This window comes from Pipistrellus hanaki (genome assembly GCF_964339955.1).
Source record: "Pipistrellus hanaki genome assembly, chromosome: 17".
Lineage (NCBI taxonomy): Eukaryota > Metazoa > Chordata > Mammalia > Chiroptera > Vespertilionidae > Pipistrellus > Pipistrellus hanaki.
The window spans coordinates 22,509,123-22,528,726 of record NC_140519.1 but is presented as its reverse complement, the minus strand read 5'-3'; the positions used below and the strand labels follow the sequence as shown (position 1 = coordinate 22,528,726).

The following is a 19,604-nucleotide window of genomic DNA, read 5'->3' as shown; positions in this document are numbered from 1 at the left end:
CACCTTGCTAGATGAAAACTGAACTGCCACACTGGATGGTCTATTATTTTCCATAGCAGGTGTTTGAAATTAACTTTTCAGCATTTTAGAGAAAGTGTTCGTGGGATGGAATCACACTTGGTCTCACTACACTGTGCTGGGTTCCTAAGGTCCAGCACTATATCTGGCTCAAAGCAAGCACTCCAAGAAAATTCATATGTGTGCACATGTGTATGCCTGTGTACAAACATTTTTAAAAGTATAACAAAACGAGAATAGCAATTGCTCCTATTTGTATTTACTTTCCTCAAGATTATATATGCACACAGTTTAGAAGGTTAAATAATTCGGAAAGTTTTCTTAAGAAAACTGTCAGTCCCATCCCATATGCCACCCATTTCCTCCTCATCATCTCTAAGCAGCATGATTGTATTGCTCCAATTCAGTATTGTCTGTTGACCTTTCTTTCCTATGGAGAATGAAGATTAACCCCCTTTCCTCCCATCAGACACCCCCACACGCACCCACATACACACATACATACATACATATCACCATACCCTTTATCCCATTTTCCCAGTAATTTTGGCTGGTTCAAGAGTCAGCTTCTAGTATTGTGATGATATAAATAGTATTCAGAGCTGAGCTCTGTGTATTAATATATCACGAGTTCGCTTTTCCTGAACACCTCTTTGTTTTCTGTGGAGTTCATTATCTTGGATTATTTTTTCTACCTTAGCTTCCTGTGTACTCAGTTCAAAACTACCTACCAATTGCCTGACTCTCGGGAAGTTCAGACACCTTGCAGTCGATCAGTTTCACTGTCCTAAGGAAACTTTTCTAGAACCTTCTCTGCTTACATCTGACTGACACCGTCTCTGCCTACAACCTCGGGTCACCATCTTTCTGGCAATCTCCTTTGCCTTTCTTCTTTGTCTGATCTCCTGTTTCCTGAATCCCACATCTGTTTTCTTTGTTTACTCCCTTTTGGTGAAGCAGATTTTCCAGTAGTTTCCTGGGAAGTAAGTTTTTAATGACTTTGATACATGAAAAGGACATTGAGAAGTCATTTCAAATTAATCAAAAGTTTGGGTAAGGAATTCTAAGTGGGATGAAAATTCCCTCAGAATTCTGAATATGATCCCTTGACTTTTAGCTTCCAGTATGCTGTTGAGATATTTGATATTCAAATTCCAGGTTCTTTGACCTTTGACTTTTTTTTTTTTTCACTGTGATTGTCCCTCAGCGTCCAGAAATGTCACGGTGATAGTGTCTTGGTGTGGATGTATTTTTATCTACCATACTGGAAATTTAGTGGGTCCTTCATAATTTGGAAATGTATGTCCATGAGTTCTGAGAAAATATTTTGAATAATTTTGTTGCTAGTTCATCTCCTCCACTTTCTCTGGTCTCTCTCTACTTCTTTTATTTTTTAGATAATGGAGCTCCTAAATTGGTTCTCCAATTTTCTTATTTCATCCTCTCCTGTTCTGCTCTACTTGCTAAGAAATGTCTTCAATTCTGCCTTCTGTTTCCGCTATAAGATTTTTCATTTCTGCTCTCATGTTTTCAGTTTCTTAATTGCATCCCATTCCTATTCCTTGGTTGCAATTTCTTTCCTTCTCTCTCTGAAGATCTGAATGATTGCCTTCTTGAAGTTTTCTTTTCCTAGGTCTTTCTTTCTGATAACTTGCCTTCTTCTGTGTGTTGTGGACTCTTACATGTTATAGGATTCCTTCAAATATCTGTAACTGCTCATATCTGAGAAAGGGAACAACCACTACTAGAAGCCAGAATGGAGACTCCAAGCACACAGGGGGGTCTTATCTGTTGTGCTATCACCACAGGATGAGCCAGCTGGGCTACAGTAGAGAAGTCCCTGGGTGTCAGATTCTCCAGAAAGAACCTTCTGGCCACCTGTCTGGGTAGAGGCCTTTCTGCCAATGCATTGGAAGGCAAGTGGGGCAGGAGAGGGGAAGGAGGTGTGAGGATGTCCTTCAATCACTCTCTTTTCACTGTAGTATCCTGATCCTGATCAATTATGCCTATGTCCCCTCTCTCTTCATCGTCTCCAGAGAGTATCTCCAGATACCCACTGAAGACTGGGAGAGGATTTGGAGATGTAAGTCCTTCTTAAACAGAACCAATACAGATGATTTGAGTCTCCTTTCGTTCCAACATATAGTGAAATTGGTAACTGTTGTCACCAATTCTTGGGACTTTAAGAGATTCTGTCATGGACACAGGCTTGCTTCTCACATCTGCTAAATCCATTATCAATAAGCATCTGCTTCTAGCTTCCAAAATATTGTCGCTGTTATCTCCTCTTTTGTTTTGGCTATCCTTGTAGGTTTGTGCACTTAAAAAAAAAATCTATTTCCTGTTATTTTACAGCAATTTGTGATGGAAACAAAATTAACTGTCTAGGTTTAACGGGTTATCAGTGTTTAAAATAAAAGTTCCTTTTTACACATTTGTACATTTTCTAAAGTTTCCACAACAACTGTATTCCTTGGTAATCAATATGTAAGGAAAGAAATGACACTTTGAATATACAGAGGTGATCAGGCTACTTTCTGCCCTTCGGGACTTCCTCCAAATACCCATTTATCTAGTGAGATAAAGGGCTAATATACTAAGTGTCCCTCCACCTGTTCAACCAGTCACTATGACATGCACTGACCACCAGGGGCCAGACGCTCACGCAGGAGCTGCCAAGCTGCAGTGACTTGGCAGCAGCGGTTCTTGGGTGACAAACCCTGAAACCAGAGAGGGGGGAGCCCAATTCCTCGTGGGATTCCACATTAACCATGGGTTATATTGTTGCTGGGGCACTACTGGCCCCAAATCTGGTTTACTGCACACTTGCATTTGCGTTCCACACCCTGTAGACAGCAACTTTGCACAGTGCCCTCTCACACTCTGGGACCCCTCGAGGCATGTCAGAGAGCAGGTTTCAGCCCGATCCCCGCAGGCCAGGCCAAGGGACCCCACCTGCTGGAGGGACCCCACTCACTCCGCAGAAGCTGGGGAGTGACCGCGGGAGGTTGGCTCCAGGGCACGTCCGGCCCATCTCGCCCAGTTCCACCCCACCGGCCACCACTTAATTAATTTCTTTTCAATGTGCATGAATCCATGCACTGGGTCACTAGTATATAAATAATAAAAAACAAGGAAATGTTCTATTATGCAATGGTCATTGTCCGTAATGAGACCTTGAAGTATGACTATATCTTAAGAAGTCTTCTAAATTATCAGCTATTTCAATATAATTATAACAGATGCTGTCTTTCCTGTGACTGTTTCAGAACCTTAAATTATCTTCTACAAGGAGACCCTTGGGAATGAGTGCAAATCAAATCACTATTGGCGCGTTTCCTGAAAAGCTATCAAAAATCAGAAAGCACATGAACACACATGTCCTTGTTCTCAAAGGCCACTGCAGGTCCCAGGCTTGATCTGCATCCCAGCAAGTCTGGCTCAGCTACTTGATAACACACTAACACATCCCTCTTTAAGCAAGATAATTCAATGTTACATCTCCAAAATAGGATTCTTTTAAGAAATAGCTATATGCTAGACATACGGACTTTCTCTTTTCAAATGGTCTCTTTCTCCTGTACACTAGTAGAACCCTATGTCAGGGCAGTTTCTATATGCTGCTTTGATTTGGAGTTAGCTGTGCACCTGATTAACTTCCAATACTAGGCTGTAAACTCCTTCAGAGAAAATCTATGTCTGATTATGTTAGTTTCCACATAGCCCTTTCAATACTGACATACACAAAACAGAAGGTTAAAGATAAATGTCCTTCCATTATAAGCAAAGGCATATAGCTACCTTCTTCAACATACCCACTAGTAACAAACAGTATGTGGTCATGAGGAAGAAAAATAAAGAGAGGAAGGAAGAGTTCAAGAAATCAGATATTTTTTAAGATTTAAAGAGAGTTGGGGGAAAATGCTTCTGGACTTGGGAAGTAGAAATACAAGGGTATCAGAAATAAGAAAGGGGTACCAGACATTTATTTAACATTATTCTGAAAGTATTAGATGGTACAATAAAATAGTATTAAAATTAGAAAGGAAGAAATAAAATTATCATTTCAGATAGATGTGATCACAGTCTATATAGAAAACTCCAAACAATCAGCTAAAGTACTAGTATTATAGGAAACTATAGGAAAGATTAGTGAGAAAGCCAAGGACAGACTTAAGCAATTTATTTTTTCAATTAAATAATATTAACCAATATTAGAATAGGAAATATCACTAATCAAAATTGATAGTAATAGCTCACATTTGTTGAATGCGAGCCCTTGGCTAAGTACTGCCCTGAACATTTCACCATGTTTCATTTAATCCTCACAACATCTTTAAGAGGTGTGACTCCCAGTGCCTCCACTTCATAAATGAGGAAACTGAGGCTGAAAGAATATCAGTGATTTGCCCAAGTTGTAGACCAGCAACTGGACACACTGTGTTCCTCATCAAGCAATACCCCAGGCCAACTCCAGGGCCCAAATGCACACATCCTGGGGTAAACTTAGTAAGAAGAGAAAACTATACAATGTATGAAGAACATAAAAAAAACATTAATAAGCATACACCTGTGCATTGTTCCTTAACTAAAAGATTTAATACTGAAAGGATATCAATTCTCAAATTACTCTATATATTCAATGCAATCCAAATGAAAAATCCTAGCAAGATTCTTTTTTCCTTTCTTTTTCTCTTTTACTCACCCTCTTTTTCTTATATTCTTTATGTCAGTCTTTCTGATAAAAATGATCCTGTATCTTTTCTGGAAGAATTAAACGTGAAAATTCTGTCAAAAAAATTAGTAAGGGACTTTGTCCTACAAAACACTGAAATATGCTTTCTTGCCACAAACATCCTGGTCATTGCTCACGAATAGATAGAGTATGGTACAGAATAGGAAATTCAGGAATAAAATCAAGTGTTCACAGAAATATGTAATATAATGTAGCAGTCATTTTTAATCAGATAGGCAAGAATAAAAGAAATTGAAAATACTCAATGTTCATAAAGGTAAAGAGAAATAAATGTGTAATTGGGCACATGGTTAGTGGGAACATAAGCTGATACAACTCTTGGGGAAGAGCAATTTGCATATATATATATATATATATATATATATATATACACACACACACACACACACACACACACACATATATATATATGTATATATATATTATAATTAACTCTCTGAGCCAGCAATCTTATTACTAAGAATTTTTAAGGAAATAAATGCAGAAATTAACCATGGTGTTATTGATTATAGCTAAATCCTGGAAATGACATTAAATGCACAATAATAGAGAAATAGCTCAATAAATTTTGTTATATACTTAAAGGCAACTTAGTACAATCATTTAAAAGTACGCCATCTCTTCAATGGCATGAAAAGATGTATCGCCCTAACCAGTTTGGCTCAGTGGATAGAGCGTGGGCCAGTGGACTGAAGGGACGCTGGTTCAATTCTGGTCAAGGGCATGTATCTTGGTTGCGGGCACATCCCCACTAGGGGGTGTGCAAGAGGCAGCTGAGAGATGATTCTCTCTCATTGATGTTTCTAATTCTCTATCCTTCTCCCTTCCTCTCTGTAAAAAAAAATCAATAAAATATACTTTTAAAAATAAAAGATGTATCATTAAGCAGATAGAAACAGCCTGCATAATATAATCCCATAAGGAACACTATATGTATGCATATCCATATGAAATATATGCATAGGAGAGATCAAATGGACACAAATAATGTTAAAGGTACATTTATTGAATACTTACACTATGAACCAAAACCATGTTAAGCAACTTTGATCACATTATCTCATCATATCTTCACAACCACCCTATGAGGTAGACACTATTGTGGTCTTCTTTTTAAGTGATGAAAAAAAGAGACTTAGAGATATTAGTAACTTTTTCAAGGTCACACAACCAATTAGTGGTGGAGTCAGAATGGAACCTGAGCCATTCCCCGCTGTGCTACAGGTCTCCCATGTTCAACCGAACACCCAGCACTGGTGACAGCTCTCCAGAGAGGAGGGTTTGAGAAACGTCTGCTCCCTCTTCCTTTTATTCTGCATTGTTTAAATTTTCTTCCATGACCATGTATTATATTTGGAGATATGGGAACAAGGGAAAAAAAGGAGAAAGAAATTCAAAGGTGACTTTTGCCACAGCCATTTCAATAGGCAGATGGAGATGAACATATTTCAAGAAAGTGACGAGTAAAAAGATGGGAGAGAGGTGCGAGGCATACAAAGGGATTGATAGAAGTAAATAGCAAAAACACCCTCTAAAAAGTGTTCAATCAATGGTGTAAGCAAAAATTAATATAACCCTTTATAGAGGGGATTTTAGCAATATGTTACCCAAATCAAAACCAGGCATGTCCCTTTCCCCCAGAAATCTCACTCCCAGGAACTGTTCTTGTAGAGAGAAGGGGGCACAGATAGAAAGGCCTTCATAATTTTCTGCCTTTGCTATTTGAAATGGGGTGCAGCGGTAAGAGCTGAGGGTTTGTAGTTGAACCTACCTGGGTTTGCATCCTTGCTTTGCACTTTAATGGCTGTGACCTTGAGCAAGTTACTCAACCCCTCTGAGTCTCAGTTTCTTTATCTCTAAAATGAGAATAAACACACAAGCCTCACAGAATTATTGTGAGGATTAAATTAGATGTACAATACAACAGAATGTTTAAAATATAAAGTAGCATTTGTTTTTACCTTCCATCACTCACTAATATGTATACCTTAGAATGGATCTATAAACTTTAATCAAAACTCTAGGGTAAATCATATAGCTTGGTCATTTCCACACTTCTCTGCATCAAAGTATCCTAAAATATTAAACACTATTAGCTTTTAAAGCAATCAGAAGTAAACTTATGTTATGATACTTTGACACTTTCTCAATCTCAATTAGCACTAAACTAATTAACAAAACTATTTTCTACACTACAGTGCATCATATTTTTCTTCCTTCTTCCCTAATCCCTGGTGTGTTGTAAGGGTGATTGAGTATCTAATTACTTCTTAATTGAAGCACATATTATACATTTTTCACTAGTTCAAGCTTAATGCTTTTAGTCCAGAAATCAGATTCAAGGAAATTAAGTTGAATTGGGATTTGGGCAACTATTATAATGAGAGAAGGTTTGTATTATGTCTAATTATAAGTAAATGTGGATTTTAGCATTATTTCCTGTGGAAATATTTCAAGTACAGGAATGTGCCATAAATGACTAATTTAGATGATTAATAGCATTGTTATTCTTATTTACAATCTTTTATTCCTAATTACAGTGATTTTGTTGCTGGGAACCACTAAATATAATCATTCTGTAAAGAAAAGATATTAGAGAACCTTTGGTTGTCCCCATACTAAAATCAGAATGAACATTCATATCTGCGAAAAATTATGTGTTTCTCTGCAGCATAAAGGTTACAGGACTTCACGCATGCTACAAAAAGAAAAAAAAAACATAAATCTTGGGATACTTGGAATCTAACCAATGACATTAATAAAAAATATTTATTTATGGAAAACCATAAAAATATTACTACAAGAATGGCATTCCAATTTAGTTAATACATTACAGACAGTATTTCTTGATGGGTTTTTTTCTCATTGAATTAGGCAGGAATAAAACACTCTGAAGTAGGTATTTGCAGACAACACGGGTGAGTTGGACTGTTTGTTTGTAGATAAGGGGAGCAGCCATCTGGAATAATTTGGTTGAAGACCACTCCGGGCAGAAGACTGGATTAACTAACTTTCTGAGATCCAATTCAACTCCATGCTTCTAAGATGTCCTGGAAAATATTTTATGCAGACAAGGCCTAAAGGCCTTTATGAGTTTGTGACCACTGAAATGAGAAGAATTCAGAAATTCTAAAAGAGTTTAAAGCTCTGTAATGGAAAATGGAAATGTAGCAATTCATTTAGTTGAGAATGTGTTGTCTAGTGGCAACTTGATTGATTAGGAAACCTCCATATTATCTAATAAATATTTTGGATTTTGTCCAGGACATTGGGAATTACCTAGATTACTGTTTTGTTAAAAGTCTTAACTGGGATACTTGTTTAATTAAAACTGAAGTAGCCAAAAGAACAAGGCAAACCTGTTTGTATTAACAGAAATATCTCCAAGATAAATGAGCAAAATTTTTTGTGTTGCTTTTTTTTTAATATATATTTTAAAAGACATTGTCTCACACCTTTGTCAATATCTACCTTTCCTCTAACGTGGCTCCTTCTCTAACTTACAGGAGAGGGCTCCCATCCCTAAGAAAGAGGAAGTGCTGTACACTATCAGGCCATGTTCATTTCCATGCAGAGATTTCAGATTTCCCAGGTGGTGCTCTATGTAAGCAGCTTGCCAGCACAATCAGCAGGACCTTAACTACCACATAATGAAATTAAAGTATTAAAAAGAAAATAGAGAACTTCATGATTTCATCATGTTTCTGTATTTCCTTGTAATTACTAGCACCAAGCTACATATTGATAGATCTAATGCAGATCAATTTTCCAAAGCTCATTTAAAAGACTTTTAGCAGCTGAGACATTTAAATCAGATGCCCATAATACTATAGTTCAAGTGGATGGCAATAAGAAGCCACAAGACCATCACCAGCCTCATATGGCAAACGGTGACAATTAGTTATGTCACCATGTCCCACTGTGCTCAGGTGTGGATTCAGAATCCTACTCAATGCCTTTGTACCAATCCCTCAAGAGCTGGCACACACATTTGAGTGTTCTGTATCACTGACGTCTGTTATTTTTATAAATCTTTCTCAAACAATCCTATGTAGAAGAGAGGAAGAATGCCTTTGCAACAGTCTAGGTGAGAGATGATGCTAACTTTATGGGTTGTGATAGATAGATTTGGAGCTATCAGAAGGAAAATCTAGAACTGGATGATATATGGAAATGTGAGATGAGGTGAGGTGAGATGATGAGGTGAGGTAAGGTGAGGTGAGGTGAGGTGAGAAGAAGTGAGATGAAGAAGAGGAGTGTCAAGTCTGACTCAGGTTTCTAGGAAAACTTGGAGAGCCAAGTCTACGAAGGACCATCATGAATTCAATCTCGTATATGTTGAGTTAGAGATGCTTTTGACAACCCAAAAGAAAAGTCAGACTGACAGGCAGGCACTCAGTTCTAGAACTTCATAGAGAGACCTGGTGCAGGAATGTAAATGAGGGGGATATCTGTATTTAGTGGCCACTGAAGCTGTGGGTGTAGGTGAGTCACGTACGGAGAGAGCAGGCCCGTCAGGCTGAGCGGTGAGAACTCTGGCAGGAAGTGAGTGCTGGGATTTTACAGTTCCCCAGTGCTAGGATGCCTCTGCTTTCCTAAATCTCTGTGAACTTTATCACAGGAAAGAGAACTAGAGAGAATAGACAACAAAGGACAATGAAACTGACACGAATACCTCTCCATAAGGTTTCCGTATATCTCAGAGTGGAAGAACAAAGCTAAAATTTTGATTTGAGGAAATTACAAAAAATGAGCATCCATGAGATGAGAGGCATCACAGAACATGTTTAGAGGAGATAACCTGGTCTCAGAGATTTTCTTATGGAAAAATATATCCTTCAGGTTTAAAATCATAAAATCGATTTAAGGTATGAGAATATATTAATGTTCACCATATATGGTGGCCCATGGTTGCAAAATGGACTCTTCTGCCCAAACACAATTTTGTTTGAATTCATGGGGGAAGAGGAACACTAAGTTATTCTGGAATTTTTATGCACAATAAATAATTAACATTTCTAAGACATAAGGAAAGGCCCTGGCCAGTGTGACTCGGCGGTGCTGGTCCAATGCACCGAAAAGTTTCTGGTTCGATTCCCAGGCAGGGCATAAGCCGGGGTTGCCGGCTTGATCTGAGGTGTAAGGCAGCAGGTCAATGTTACGCTCTCACATCTGTGTTTCTCTCTTCTCCATTCCTTTTATCTAGAAATCAATAAACTATTCTTTTAAAGGGGGCATGGGGGAGAAATATGGAAGCAGGGAGTATTCTCTTTGTTTAGTCATTTTGAAGAAATGCTCATACAGTTTTGATATTTTCAGTCCTGGGTTAATAACAATTTCATATCCCATAACCAAAACGCAATAGATAGATTGAACACCCTGGGTATTGGGGCCTCTTCCTGAAATCATTTTGAAACCCTTTAGGACAGTGGTTGGCAAATTGTAGCTGGCGAGCTACATGCGGCTCTTTGGCCCCTTGAGTGTGTGGCTCTTCCACAAAATACCAAGACCTGGGTGAGTCTATTCTGAAGAAGTGGCTTTAGAAGAAGTTTAAGTTTAAAAAATGTAGCTCTCAAAAGAAATTTCAATCGTTGTACTGTTGATATTTGGCTCTACTGACTAATGAGTTTGCTGACCACAGCTTTAGGAAATTCATTCCATTTTCAAAAAAGTTCTATATGATACAGTAAATAGAAAACAGCAATACCCATCAAGCTTTCATCCCTCATCCTAATGCTTGCTGTGCATCATATTAAACTACTAGATTGCAGAGAGTCCAGGTTCTATTGACTAAAAGTACAGCTTTAAGCTTTCCATTTATCCAGGAAGTATAATAGCAGCGTTTACCTACATTAGGGGTGTCGAACTCAATCAGAGAAGGGGCCAAAATCTAAAATCCAGTCTAAATCACGGGCCGAATGGTTTACTGAACAGTCATAAACTGACAATGTCATAAACTGACAGCGGAGTGCAGTGATGACAGCGCGGTGCTGGCCACATTGCAAGGCCTGGCGGGCTGGATTTGGCCCGCGGGCCTTGTGTTTGACATATGTGACCTACATGGTCATTCCAAGTTGACATTCTCTCTTTCCCCACACAGCCCCTCCTTTCCTATAATGCCTTATCCTTTTCTACCCTATAGCTCTTTTAGGTTATAAAAGAAAACCGATATGGAATTGTTGCTAGCTATAGCTTCATTATCACTCAGAAGACAACATTATTAATTGCAAAAGTATATGTGGAGAAGAATTCAACACAGCTGAGTGTGACTTCCAAGACCCAGAAAGAATTATGAGGGCAAGTGTGACAAAGCAATTGTTCAGAGAAGGTTGCTTAATCACCCCTCTTTTTTCTTCTACGTTTTTTGGGTATTTAAAGAATCTATTTGGCCGGGATCAGTTTGGCTCATTGTATAGAGCGTCAGCTTGGGGACTGAAGGGTCCCAGGTTCGATTCCGGTCAAGGGCATGTATCTTGGTTGCGGGCATATCCCCAATAGGGAGTGTGCAAGAGGCAGCTGATCGATGACTCTCTCTCATTGATGTTTCTAACTCTCTATCTTTCTCCCTTCCTCTCTGTACAAAATCAATAAAATATATTTTAAAAAAGAATCTATTTGGGACATACTCATATGCCTCCTTTTAAGACAGGGGAAAAAAGGAAATATTGAAAAAGCTTTGTGGTATTGCTTTTTATAGAAAATAAATTAAATAAGTATAATTAATTATAGTTATTGTAAATATGTGCAGTTTAACAATATCTGAGTCATAAGGGAAATAGATAAGACTAAACAGTAAGAATAGCCTTTTAAAAATTGGATAATACTCAATGAAAGAAATAGGCAAATAATCATTTCATTGATAGATTATTACCAAAGTTATGACACCAAGAGCAACAAAGAAACTGGGCCTAATGCTTGACCATATTTTTTGTTTGTTGTTAAGTTTTGACATTTTCAGTCTTTCTATAGAAAACTCAATAGGTAAAGAATCATTTAATGTCAACTGGCTCCCGGAAATCTGAACTAGCAATGCACCTGGGTGAGTTATATGCTAACTCTCTATGCAAGTACAAAATCAGAGTTCTTACTTCTGAAATGGTAATATGAAAAGTTACAGATTATTCATGGGAATAATAAGTCTTGGTTATCAAAGCCTTCCAGATGTCTAGACATGTCGTGCAAAAAAAATGCCATTTTAAGTCCCAAAACTAAAGTTATTTTAGTAAAACATTGCTAAAATAAATCTAAATTATTTTAAACATTTTTAGAGAACTACCAGGAAAAAAGTGTGGGCTTTTTTTTTCTTTTCAGTTCCAAGAGCTTAAATGAAACATTCATGCATTAAATTCAAAGTCTGACTGTCAAATCATTTCACTTTAATAAAAATTTGAATTACTGCCTTAGGGCATTATTAAATATCAAATAAAAGCACACATCCATAAGTCTGATTTCCCAATATAATTTTTATGTAGAACTATAACTAGATTTGTATAACATATTTCAAGATAAAAGGGATGAAAAATGCATTCATAAAAGGATGAAGTCAGAATTGGGGTCACCTTTGAAAGAATTCCTGCACCATTCTTGGGAATTTCTGGGAAAATGACCTCCTTTAAGTAATCTCAGCCTCCAAAAACAGGACATTGATCTGTCTTCCGTTTCAAAATACTTAAATTGTCATTGATTTAAGACTTTCAAAATTATACATTATCTTCCTATCATACGGTGAATATGAAGTATCTGAAATATATCAATACATAATCTCATGGTGCTGTGTGTGTAAAAGTGACAAAATAGCGATGGCTATTTAGATATTTAGAGAGGCACCTCTGGTCTAGGACTATATAGATCAAAAATTCAAGATAATCTTATTTCATTAAAAAGGGTCACTTATAGTCACTGATCATCCCAGACAGTATATTAAACCTAAGCTGGAGAGAGTAATAAATTCATGTTGAACAAACCTCATCACACCTCACTACCTTCCCCTCTTACTTGTCGCTCCTGTAAGCCCATCCTTCCACCCTTCTCCTGCTCCAATCTCCCATCCTCCCTGCGGCTCTGGCCACTACTGGCTACCTCCGCATTCTTCCTTAAATAACAAAAGCAAGTCACAGACTCACTATGTCTATAAACCACCACCTCCTCTTCCTTCCTATTACTGCACATGAAGGATCTATTCTCTTACAAAAGTCAATCTGCAAATCAGCTTAGGATTTCATCCCTTTCAACTCTTAGACACTTCACAGCTAGGACTAGCCCCTCTGAGAAACAGCATCTTCAGCCCCTCCATCTACATAAAGAAAAGTTCCAGTATTTCTTTTGTTTAAAAAAAAAAAAAAAAAGTCTTGCCCTGGCCGGTGTTGCTCAGTGGATAGAGCCTCGGTCTGTGGGCTCAAGGGTCCCAGATTCAATTCTGGTGGAAGACAAGTACCTTGGTTGTGGGCACATTTCCCAGTAGAGGGCATGCAGGAGGCAGCTGATGGATGTTTCTCTCTCATCAATGTTTCTAACTCTCTGTCCCTCTCCCTTTTTCTCTGTAAAAAATCAATAAAATATATTTTTAAAATAAAATAAATTTTTAAAAAGTCTCATTCTCACCACAATGAAAGAAATGATGTATGTGTGACATGATAGGCATTAGGCAACACTACAATGGTAATCACATTGCAATATGTAAGTGAATCAAGGAGCATCACATAGCATCTCTGCCTCCTCCCTTGACACTCAACTTTGTTCTGTGGCAACATGCATCACTCGGCATCACTCCACCCTTACCACCAGCATGGGGACACTCTGACCTCTGTCCTTCTGTCTGGGTCCCCCTTCCAGTGCTGCAGCACAACTGCATTACTTTGGGCAACTGACCTAACTCCTCTGCACTTTGGTTAATGTACCTGTAAAGACTCAAAGACTGTATGAACACTTCATGAGTTAATGCCTATGCAGCATTAGAACACTATACATATATATATATATATATATATATATATATATATATATATATATATTAATCTCTATGCCAACAACCCCCATATTCAGTTTAGTCCTCTTCTATGATCTCCACTCTCAAAATTCCAGCTACCTTCATGGTGGATCCACCATTGGAGAGTGACAGGCATCTCTCATTCAACATGCACCAACTCAGCTCTTTTTTGGGGGGTTAGGAGGAGTGGAACCTGCCTGCAACTATCTTTTTTATATTCCCCCTTTAAGGCTACAGAAAAATCTGCACCTATATAAGGCAATTATCATAATAAAAATTCCCCCATCCACATAGCCGAGGTCTCCATCAGATTCCACGGTGAGTACACGGTACATCACATTCTACTCCACAGATGCATTTTCTTGAGAGTCTGTGGGGTTATGATCAATTATCTGGAAATATTAGTTTGTCACAAACTGCCTCCTTGACCAGTAAATACTGTGACATTTCATTAGGTTCCATGAAGAGGGAAGGTGAAACGTTGGTTAAATTAGCAATTTTGCTCTCTCGTGATGTATATTCTTATAACATGTAGGTCTTGTCAGCCTCGTGGTAAAGTCTCCTATCATTCATCCTGATCAGCACTCCGTCAATTCACAAGCAAAACTGCAATAGCAGGAAAAGGCTGGAAGGCATTACTCTAATTTTCATACTTAGACTTGAAACTACATGATCATGAAGTTCATCCTCAAATAAGGGAACTTCTGCAAAAAAATTTAATCTGCTCTCTGGCTTTCAAATGCACTGTATCTTTAGGATGTACCTTTAACTTGAGTGATTCTCCAAGTAATGTTCCCTTATAATCTATTACTTAGGTCAAATCAGAGGGTTTAATAACCTCCCTGGAATGTTCACACTCTATCCAGGCTACTTGAAGCTTCCTTGGTAGTTGTTTACACATCTGTATCACTGACTCAATCCCAAGGCCAAAACCATGCTGCATTCTTAAAACATTGTCTCCAAACATCATTCCAGGGGTAAATGGCACATGCAATTCATCAGCTAACTTCTCCACCTCTGCCAACTTCCTGATGTAGGTCTTGGCTGCTGTAAGCTTCCAGGGCCCAAAGAAGTCCCAGTAGTTGGCCTGGAAGCTAGGGATCATCACAGTAAAGACGGTGCCCACATGGGCCACATGGAATAGGCTGGAGCGGTGGTGGCAGCAGACACAGATTCCCTGCCTCACTGTGACCCAGCCCCCGGGGCTTCCGAGCTATCACCATCCCAACTCAACTCTTTATCTTCCTTTCTATCCCAAACAGAGCCTCCTCCAGCTTTCCTGCTGTCACTCAATTACAATCTATCCACATAAAACTTATCTTTGATATTTCCAACCTCTCTAACTCGCCTATCCACTCTCCTCTACCTCATCCAATCGGTCACTAGCTATCGCCTTCAAGGTCTGTCTCACACACATGAAGGTCTCTCTCCTTCCACTGCTCCTCGTCAGAATCCGAGCCTCCATGTCTTACACCTTGGCTACTCAGCTGGCTTCTGCAATGCCCTTCCACTATAATCCAGTGCATTCGATCTCCAGTCCCTGTGATCTACTAAAACCACACATGAGAATAGGCCACTCCCCTGAATAAAAGTCTGTATAAGTTATCAATGCATCAACAATAAAGATGCTTTCACATGGCTGGTAGGACCTGCAAGAATGGGCCCTGCCTAACTCCCTGCTTTGATTTCTATCCTCAGGCCCACGGGGTTTTCCTTCGGGTACCTCAGGGCATTAAATGTTTACCTCCTTCACAAGGAGTAGCTCCTTGGGGTCTTTGAAAAGGTAGTCACTATCAGAAATCTCCATTGCTACATTTCTTTGTTCTCCTCATTCATGGAGTTACTACAAGTTTCTTCTCATTCCTGCCAAAGGCAACTTGCCTGGTCATCATCTTCAAACCTAGGAGGGTGAAAGGCACTGGAGTGTCTAACATAGAAACTGAGAGGGAATGAATGACTGGAATATAGGACATTAGAGTGTAAGGAACTTGTCATTTGCCTGGACATTCAAGATACAAAGTTATGTGTCATGATGGATTCAAAGTAAAATAAAGATGTTTCAATCCTGAAGAAATCTGAAATCTAACAAAACAAAACAAAATAAGAAATACACAAAGTTAAATGGAAGAAATGATGCGAAATGAGAGGTACAATTGAGAGGAGAAGCAGAGAATTCCTGCTGAGAGTGGTATTGGAGTTGGGCCTGCAGGGTAGCAAGGATTTCAGTAGGCAAAAGGTGCGGCAGGAAGGACTGTGTGAGCGAAGCACAATCACAGATGTAGACAGACGGTCTGGCTGGAGTCCTGGTTACATACAGTGTAGTAATAACAGAGAGGCAAGGAGACTGGATTGAGAAACACATGGACGAAACGATCACCTTTTACAATTCCCGTGTTGACTGTCCAGCTCACGAGACTGTGAGCTCCTGGACGCCAGAGATTTCTGTTCATTGTACCTCTTGCGTAATATGTGACTATCTATCCCAATGGTCCACTAAACAGTCAGAGCTCTGTCCTGCTTACCTAGAAAAGTATTTCAACAGATATGACTCTCTTATGGGAAGCAGTGGCTTGCCGGCCACGTGCTGACCTCTGTACACACTCTTAGGCAATTCACAAGGTAAAGAAATAATTCAGTGTACCGGCATTTTTGTAGACTTTACCTTTTCCATGTTTGTGATGTTTTATTTTGTTAGCTCCTTAGGTGTAAGGAATCCATATATTGAATTCAACATGTTAAAAATGTATATATTATGTTTTAATCAATCCCAAAAGATACCATATTCTTATTATTAACTAGTGCTTCTTGATTATCAAATAATAGCACTTCTATAGGACAAGTATTTACCTTCACAATAGATCTGGCTACCCCAAAAACAATACAATAAATCTGTGTCAGACAATGAGGGTCAGCTCTGAGGCTCACACACCCCTCCAGTCCCTTCCTTCACGTTCCTCCGTCATGAGGAGGTGACTGCTGAAGCTTCAGGGGTTCGACACAGTAAAGTACTAAAGGGGTGCTTGCATATCCCCGTTTCTGTCCTTAGGAGAATCAGTATTAAAGCAACATTTGGAATGAAAGGCTGCTCTAGTGGGAAAATCTGAGGATTGCAGATTCTTTTCAACAATGCATGAATTTTTTTTTAAAACCCACCTTACTTCCAAATTAATGGGGCTTGAGAGTGTGTCATACATTTTACCAAAATAAAACTCATATGGCTGAATTATCAGGATCCCCACGAGCGGACCTTTGGTCTGATAGGTTTACACAACCGTGTGCCCACTTCCTTACACAGCCTGCACATACCGGAGGAAGCCTGGCTTGTTCCCGTTCCCTTCGGCTACTGAAATGCAGCTCTGATGACTCTGTCACTAAGTGGCTGCGTGGGTCTAAAATTGTCTCCCAAAATCCCATCACAGCCTTCCACGAGCTCCGCCCCCTTCACATGTGTCCTCAGCCTTCGGAATTCTTCAATCTGAAAATAAGAGCAGAAAAATATAGATTAACAATTTACCAGACATTAACAAGAGTGGTTTAAGATATGCATACATTGCCAAATTAAAAAGGAGAAAAACTAAAACTAAACTTCAAAAACAGGAAAACGGACTTAATTCTTCCAGATCTAAGACATTAGTCATGATCCTTGCAGGAGAAATGAAGACCAGAGAAGTAAGTACAGGTGTCATGAAAACCTGCTGGACTTATTAATGCAAATATGATATGCATCTCTCTCAAAAATCTTTCATGCCTGCCAGTAGGATAATAAGAAAGAGTGAATGAATGAACATCTCAAAGGCTTCCCAAGTATATCTTTAATAAGTTCTGATGTTACTGTACATTAACACTGATTAAATGTTAGATTTATTAGATGGAGATTTCCTTCATCCAAAGACTCTCTTTGCTGCTCTTCTAGCCCTTTGGAGAATGCTAGTCCAAAGAATACCTCTAATTTTCTCAAAAGTTTAAGCCCAACTTCCTCTCTTAACAATATCAATTTTCAAGTTCATTTCCCTTTCTCAGGTGGCCTCTCCATGTCCAGAGGTTTCCCTTTACCTGTGGAGAGGTTGTTCCCATGGTCCCCAGGGACCTTTCCCATCAGCCACACTGCAGTTCCTCTGACCTGCCAGGTCTGTACCCCCTAAGAACCCATAGCCTGCCAGACTCGGCCCTCTGAGAAGTATGTTCGCAACAAGCAGACATGTGAGGAACACCGCCAGGCTCATTCCCATCTATAGGGAATGACTTACCTACAGGGCTCATTGTCTGCTACTTCACTTAAATGCCTCACAGGCACATGACTCAGGCAGTCTTCATTCCTTACGCAAAAGGAGAAACTGATACTAAAGAGGTTAAGAAAGTTTCCAAATTAACCAAGTCTGAGCCCACTGCTAAGCCCACCTGCTCTTTTCCCAGCTCCATGGCCACCTCTTCAGAAATCCTAGTCCAATCAAGAGAACCTACATCCTGCATGGATGCTGAGCAAATGTGTTTGATCAGCATCAATCCACCAAAAGCCCATTGTGTATCAGAGGGTTATATCCACAAAGCTTTCTTCATACAGCACAGCCATAGAGTCTCCACATTCATAAAGTAAAAGAAAATGCAAGGAATCAACTAATGAAGGAATAATGATAAAAACGTAAAAAACTCCTATGGACTTAAGGGGGCCCATGAAACCCTTCAATGACATGCAAAAAAAAAATTGTACATGTGCATTTTTTCTGAAGTAGAAGTTCACTGACCCCAAAGGAGCTGAATCTCATAAGATTCTAATCCAACCCCCACATGTACATGTAGGAAGATAGAGTTGGGGGCAAATCAAATGGCTTGTTAGATTAGAATCCAGGTTAGAAATCTGACTTCTAATATTTTATTTTCCCATGACTCCAATACTGTTTTATTTCCTAATAATAGGTGTCAACTGTCCTGTTTTTTTAAAGTAATATATGTATTTATATAAAGATGCCAGTGAGATGAGCAACTGGCTGTTTAATCTACATAATGGCTTGTCACTAGACCTTCTCCGGGTCTCTGAGTGGGGATATGAGTGGCGATTATATCGCATGCAATGTCTGGGAGGTTTCTAGAGTCAAGGCTGCATGAGATCCCCCTGAGATACATTGTGGGATGTATCTCACTCAGTTTTCCCTATGTGTGGCTCACTCAGTTTTCCCTATGTGTGGCGTGGGAAGGACCCTGGTCAGTGAGAGGATCCTATGCTTTTCCAAAAAGAAGACTATGAAGGTGAAGGCAGTGGGCCGGTTCTCATCCTGGTTCTGCCACCTAAGACCCCAAACAACCAATTAGCTCACCTCATTATGCCTCAGTTTCCACATGAGTACGAGGGAGAGGAAATAACAGTACTGGCAAAGATGGTGTTAGAAGTAAATAGAATATTTCATGAAAAGTATTCAGCATAATGTCCAAGCACATTATGATATCTACTAGCCAACTTCTTTTGAGGTCAAACCTTTAGCATTTTGGATAAATATTTAACTCCAATTTTATATGCAAAAAATAGACTGAAAAAAAATAAATAAACCAGTTGGCTGGGGAAATGGAAAATCCTCCTCCTTACAGTCAGCTTCCAAGGAACCGTATGTCATAGCGGCCACCAGAACCTATAACCTTGGGCAGGGTCCCCGATGAGCAACGTGGACTAGAAACTTGACTGCTTCAACACCTTTTAAAGAATTCTCCACCTTCATGGGCTTTGAAGCTTATTTTAAAGCGAGGTTAACTTTGTATTTACGAATAGTGAACTGAAGATAAGCCTTTCAAGCTGCAGGCCTCCCCTGCACACCTTCAGTGAGAACAGCTCCTAGACGAGAGGATCTGAATCAA

The 19,604-nt window shown here is 39.2% G+C and overlaps 1 protein-coding gene and 1 pseudogene across 3 annotated transcripts in view; both read right to left on the bottom strand.

Annotated features, from left to right (window-relative positions):
• Positions 1-19,604, bottom strand: part of CA8 (carbonic anhydrase 8) — an 80,493-nt gene that overhangs the window by 2,500 nt on the left and 58,389 nt on the right. The window contains exons 8-9 of one of the 2 annotated variants that reach the window (XR_014793258.1): positions 17,067-17,235; positions 6,546-6,630 (exon numbers count right to left, since the gene is read on the bottom strand). Coding sequence is in view for 1 of the 2 variants with exons in the window: in XM_084865095.1 (XP_084721221.1) it covers positions 17,101-17,235 (135 nt within the window). In the remaining variant the exon portion in view is untranslated. The remainder of the gene's footprint in view (positions 1-6,545; positions 6,631-17,066; positions 17,236-19,604) is intronic. The other variant, XM_084865095.1, reaches the window with a different exon arrangement.
• Positions 14,102-14,915, bottom strand: LOC311611818 (TIP41-like protein; annotated as a pseudogene). Its single transcript has one exon. The product of its transcript is annotated as a TIP41-like protein (transcript).